The 6,000-nt window shown below is 38.6% G+C and overlaps 2 protein-coding genes across 2 annotated transcripts; both read left to right on the top strand.

The window, feature by feature from the left end:
* Nucleotides 1-413: 413 nt before the first annotated feature.
* On the top strand, nucleotides 414-1,296 carry LOC110520250 (gamma-crystallin M3-like). Its single transcript, XM_021597424.3, has 3 exons — nucleotides 414-459; nucleotides 590-829; nucleotides 950-1,296. The coding sequence occupies exons 1-3, from the start codon at nucleotides 445-447 to the stop codon at nucleotides 1,238-1,240; spliced, it is 546 nt and encodes a 181-aa protein (XP_021453099.2). The 5' UTR covers nucleotides 414-444; the 3' UTR covers nucleotides 1,241-1,296.
* Nucleotides 1,297-2,601: 1,305 nt separating this feature from the next.
* Nucleotides 2,602-4,244, top strand: LOC110520251 (gamma-crystallin S-1-like). The gene is made up of 3 exons (XM_090229980.1): nucleotides 2,602-3,329; nucleotides 3,518-3,760; nucleotides 3,906-4,244. The coding sequence occupies exons 1-3, from the start codon at nucleotides 3,321-3,323 to the stop codon at nucleotides 4,182-4,184; spliced, it is 531 nt and encodes a 176-aa protein (XP_090086106.1). The 5' UTR covers nucleotides 2,602-3,320; the 3' UTR covers nucleotides 4,185-4,244.
* Nucleotides 4,245-6,000: the final 1,756 nt, after the last annotated feature.

Here is a 6,000-nt window from a genome sequence, read left to right as displayed (position 1 = left end):
CTGGGCAAGACCAGTTAATATGAATTTAAAAATTCAGTAATGTGTTATCTTTTTCTAATAGACTAATGTTTGAATCATTATGCTACTATGTTTTTGTGCTTTTTTAAATATAAAGATTTAAATCGTAATAACCATGACCAAATGTCCATTGGGTTTGTTGATATCTCTGAAAAGTCTCGATATGAAGAATTCGCCTTCATACTGTTATTCAACAGAAACAATAAAGAGATGGGCTTTCCTCACAAATGCACACAGCCGCAAATAATGACCCTTTAAAGGCCACTTTGAATTGAACTGTACAGGGTTGGCCTCTGTGTCATATTGCTCTGTCAGGGGTTTGAACAATGGAGCCACATATTCTTTGGCTGTCGGCTCAAGTATAAAAGCGATAGGGGAACATACAGAAAATTGTACAATCCTGAGACCAATACAGTAACCGCAACCATGTCTATGGGAAAGGTGTGGGGAGCTTTGACAGAATTGGACTTTTAAGCTTTTTCTAATTTGTTTATAACAATCAATCAATTGTACTGTACTGTTAGAACTATGATTTGTTTTTGTAAATTATGGTTTTGTTGTGTGTTTTTAGATAATCTTTTACGAGGACAGGAACTTCCAGGGTCGTTCCTATGAGACCTCCAGCGACTGCCCTGAGCTGACCTCCTACCTGAGCAGGTGCAACTCCTGCAGGGTTGAAAGCGGCTGCTTCATGGTCTATGATCATTCCAACTTCATGGGAAACCAGTACTTTGTGAGGAGGGGAGAGTATGGTGACTACCAGCGTATGGGCATGAACGATTGCATCAGGTCTTGCCGTAACATCCCCATGGTAAATTTAATGAATCTGTTCATTGACTCCCATAGGCCATACGGACAGCTCCAGCAAAAGCAATGTGAACGTATATTTTTCACAATTTGGTAAAACCCTTTTTCCCATATCCGTTTACAGCACAGAGGAAACTTTAGGATGAGGATGTACGAGAAGGAGAACTTCGGAGGTCAGATGCACGAGCTGAGCGATGACTGTGAGTCCATGACCGATCGTTTCCGCATGAACGACATGCAGTCCTGCAATGTGATGGACGGCCACTGGCTGATGTACGAGCAGCCCAACTACAGAGGCAGGCAGATGTACATGAGGCCTGGAGAGTACAAGAACATGAGAGATTTGAGCATGCACATGGGCTCCAACCCCATGAGGGTCAACAGCATGAGGCGTATCATGGATTCCTGTTATTAAACGCACCAATGTCTAAAATTTGAGTATAAATAAAATCACTTACCTTTTAAATTCAAGTCTCTTTCATTTTCATTTGAGTCCTTGGTTCGAGGTAAAGGTGCAATCAGAACATAATTCTGCATTTTCATATGGTTCGTTTTCCCAGTGCAACGGGAGCAGTACACCAGGACATGTCCTCCCCAGGTGATGAGGTTGTTACGATACATACCATTTCAAAACTTGATGTGGAGTTAATGGAATTCAAATCTGTTATAACCACTGATCATTACATAAGGTTAATGTTGAATGAAATGTTAGTAAGTACTGTCTATTCTAGTAGTAAGTCAACAATTTGTAGAAAATACTTTGTATCAGCATCAGTATACAGCTCATGCTTCAGCTGCATCAGCTCTTATTATTCATACTGTAAAGGAAAAACAGGAATTGTGGATATTTGTTGGGCATTCCTCTTTGGAATGTTTAAACAGCTAAGAAACAGTAAAAAAAATGTTTTTCTTGAAGTGGCAACTTACTGTAATACACCTCCAAGGCTGTACAACGTATGCTCCACAAATACTGCCATCCACAAGTCACAGCAAACCCAGGAGAGGGCAGCATCTCCACAGTATATTAGCAGAGTTCTGGATTATGTGTACAGATGAAGGCTCAAGAAAAGTGATTCAGTCAAATAACTGTATCTACATCCTGTACAGTGGGAGGTTTATTAGTTTAACCATTAGAAACAATCCTTATAGATGTCAGACTCATCCAAAGACTCGGAGGCCCACATTATGATTTCGATAATTATGATTCCGATAATATTTTGTATTTACATTTTATACTAATATATAATTTTATGTTATAAATGTATATCATATTTATTTATACAAATACAATGTATATATCATAATGTGCATCTATATATTCATGATGTAGATGTGTATACATTTCTATTAATTAAACAGTGTTGACGAATACTAAATAACACTAAATATACTAATTAGATTTAATGAATAGCAAACAGATTCTTTATATATACTATGTCATGAAGCATTTTAATATTGTTCATTAGGAAGCTCATATAGCAACCTGTACAGAAACAGAAGCAGAGTTGTTACAGAAAGGAAGAGCAAGGTGTTGTGGAAGCAGTTTGCTATTTGAATACATTACTGGTGAGCATGTTGGTACATAGTACCTTTTAATAGTTTGGCCTGTTCCAATTCACAGTCATGCCATTCAGGTAGCATTAGGCACAACCGGGAAGCAACCATTCATTACAGTCAAAATGAGTCCCACTGTAAATATTCAAGGTCACTCTCCTGTTGGCCACTGGGTGGTATATTGTAAAACTCAATACAGTCAATCACATGACCTGAGTTGTTGTCCACACCAGCAGCCACTCACTTGGCTGTGGGTCAACTGAGACCACAGGTGGCACGAGCACAAGTTTGGCTGGAAGTATTCCAAAACCTGACCACTGAAACAGTACTGAAACCACCAGGCAAGGGGAGTCAAATCCCACATTTTCTTACTATCCATCATACTTTTATTATAGTGTGCTGTGTGTTTGAAATGTTCATGAATTATATTTATAAGTAGGGTAGCGATGCAGAAAGTAGTATATGTCAAACAATAATGGTAATATTTGTGCGCATCCGATCATATTTCATATTCACCACAGTCAAGGTGATTCATAACAATCAATCAATGTATGTGTATGAGAGCTTACTTTTAAAGATCAAATAAATGCTTGATAAATACATTTTGAATTTTGGTATTCTGTCATCAGTTTTGGGTAGAATATTCTGTCATCTGTTCTTTTAGTTATCAGATTTTGGTTTTCCACTGATAAACATGTGTAGAGTACATGCTAAGTTAATTAGCACCATTGAAGCCTTTGTGTATGTAACAAAAAGGCAATTCACCCTGCTGACAAAGAAAAACAACTGTCTTTTGTAATTTGGCAGCCATGCTGTATTTTCAAAAAGGCTGACATCTAAAGTCAATTGATTAACATAACAATGTCTCTATTCCTATAGGATATAAAAGGACCATGGCTCGCTTAGTCAGTGTTGCAGTGTGATCACATTTACCTAACACAATGGGAAAGGTAAGGCATGTTGTTTCGCTGCACATCTTTTGTCCTGTCACACCTTCTTGCTCATTGTTTGTCTGACAGAACAAAGAACAATGAACACCTGGCTGCGAGATAGACACTCAGTTGTTCGATCCTTTGCATGGCACAAAACTCAATGTTCATTCCATTGTATGCATGTTTACTTCCATTCGTATTTTTAGATAATCTTCTACGAGGACAAGAACTTCCAGGGTCGCTCCTATGAGTGCAACACCGACTGTGCCGACCTGCACACCCATTTCAGCCACTGTAACTCCATCCAAGTGGAGAGTGGTAGCTGGATGGTCTATGAGCGGCCAAACTACATGGGCTACCAGTACTTCCTGAGAAGAGGCGAGTATCCCGACTACCAGCGCTGGATGGGCTTTAATGATTGCGTGAAATCCTGCCGGATGATCCCTCAAGTGAGCCTATATTCCTCTTTCCTGGTATACAAGTTAACCTATCATTGATGTAGGTAGTAATACACATGGCAAATAAACATGAAACTTGAAACTTAATAGTAAAGTGGCTGAATGAACGTACCCATCTTCTCCTCCTTGTTCTCAGAACCAGGGAGCTCACAAGATGAGAATCTACGAGCGCTCTGACTTTGGCGGTCAGATGCTGGAGTTTGCCGATGACTGCCCCTCACTCTACGATCGATTCCATTACAATGATATCAACTCTTGCAATGTTATGGAGGGGTATTGGCTTTTCTATGAGCATCCCAACTACAGAGGCAGGCAGTATCTCCTGAGGCCTGGCGAGTACAGGAGATACAGTGACTGGGGAGCCATCAATTCCAAGATTGGCTCCATCAGACGTGTTGTTGCTCACCCAAACTGAGAGGCAATACATGAAACTGAGCCTAACATTGAAATTAATAAAAGTTAGGTCCACCTGCCATCTTATTGTCTTCTCTAGTGTTCACTCAATAAGTATGAAAACATACTGTACTCTTTACACCTTGCAAAGTTTCAGCAAATTTGTTGAATTGAGACATCTAATAGTTATGTTTCATACTGTAGAGAGAAAACAACTGGTCATAGTCATCATCCAATTATTTTTTAAATGTTTTTCAAGCCATTATCTGAAGACGTAAGAACGCTTACTTCACACACCAAAAATATTTGACTACTAAAGTAAAACCATGAAATCACAACACTCACCAGCATCTCACAATACCTCACTGTGAGTGACAGAGAGAATACCTACTCATTCAATGAAAATCAAGCACAATTCTGCACAGCATAACAGTTAAAACAATTAACTAAACTGAATTACTGTAGTTTCTGTATACTGTATAAAAAATGTAGATACCACACTTTATACCTTGCTCTACATAATATTAGCTCTTTTTTTAGAATGTTGCTCTTCAAATCTGGTTCTTCATCATCATGAACCACACATAAAACTAGAAGTGAATAGTACCCAGTCGGTCACACACACATAAAACTAGAAGTGAATAGTACCCAGTCGGTCACACACACATAAAACTAGAAGTGAATAGTACCCAGTCGGTCACACACACATAAAACTAGAAGTGAATAGTACCCAGTCGGTCACACACACATAAAACTAGAAGTGAATAGTACCCAGTTGGTCACACACACATAAAACTAGAAGTGAATAGTACCCAGTCGGTCACACACACATAAAACTAGAAGTGTTCTGAGCACATTTCCCTTATTTGTCTTCAACCTCCCTCTATGCCTATTTTGAAATTAAACATAAATACACCTTAATCTCACATTAGATTTGTTTGCCAATCAGCAGCCCAACACTTTTTATTATCCTAAACAGACTTGAAAACGTGTTTGACATTTGAGGATATGTTCTCAACTGGTTTACTGTATAGTTTACTAATTAAACGGATATGTATTTGTGCAGATGGATAACAAATCAAAGTTGAATTTGGTGTTCTTCAAGGTTCAGTGCTTGGACCCCTGCTATTTTCTTTGGCTGAAATAATAACAGAACCTCAGGCCATTCTCATATGGAATATCAATCCCGGGTTCATAAATGCAGGCTCCAGATTACGATTATTTCCATTGCAATTTCAAACAGTCTACTAGGGGAAACATGTGCACATATTACGATCTAGTAGGTTCTTTGCTTGCTAGGGTGTTGTGGATGGAGTTAGAAGAAGAGCTTAAACTGTGAGCTACGTCTTCAAGGATCACAGGTTAAGTCCCAGTGCTAGGCACTTATTTTTAGCCCATTTATTTTCTGTTTTAACCCTATCCCAAACCTTACCTTAACCATTCCTAATTAATACCTTAATTTAACCATAGAGTTGAGTTTCGGTTTCACTTTTGCAGAGTCTGACTGACAGCTTACATACATCAAAATATTCCGTATTTAATATGGGCCCACAGTGCTTTAGTAATTGAGTTGCATAATGTTAATTTGACCTCAAAGCATGATTTACAAAAAAGTTTGAGTTTAGCACGTGGACCTGTGGTTTCCAAAATTGATTTGGACATTTATGTACGCTATCCCTTGGTAACATATTCCATAAATATGTTATGCTATTTGTTTGATATGAGGACCATCTACATCCACAGTTGTGGGCCTCCTGTTGAGACGTTATAACATCATCTTCCCATCTGATGTGTGAAATAACACTCTGGGAAATATGCTAATTAGGTCATCCTCATAG

This window comes from Oncorhynchus mykiss, chromosome 3 (genome assembly GCF_057628025.1).
Source record: "Oncorhynchus mykiss isolate SJ-2025 chromosome 3, ASM5762802v1, whole genome shotgun sequence".
NCBI classification, from domain to species: Eukaryota; Metazoa; Chordata; class Actinopteri; order Salmoniformes; family Salmonidae; genus Oncorhynchus; species Oncorhynchus mykiss.
This window is presented reverse-complemented; position numbering and strand designations above follow the sequence as displayed.

Excerpts from the sequence above, each read along its gene's own strand:
- LOC110520251 (XM_090229980.1), top strand. Across the intron at positions 3,761-3,905 it reads CCTGCCGGATGATCCCTCAA|AACCAGGGAGCTCACAAGAT; the intron begins GTGAGCCTATAT and ends CCTTGTTCTCAG.
- LOC110520250 (XM_021597424.3), top strand. Across the intron at positions 830-949 it reads CTTGCCGTAACATCCCCATG|CACAGAGGAAACTTTAGGAT; the intron begins GTAAATTTAATG and ends ATCCGTTTACAG.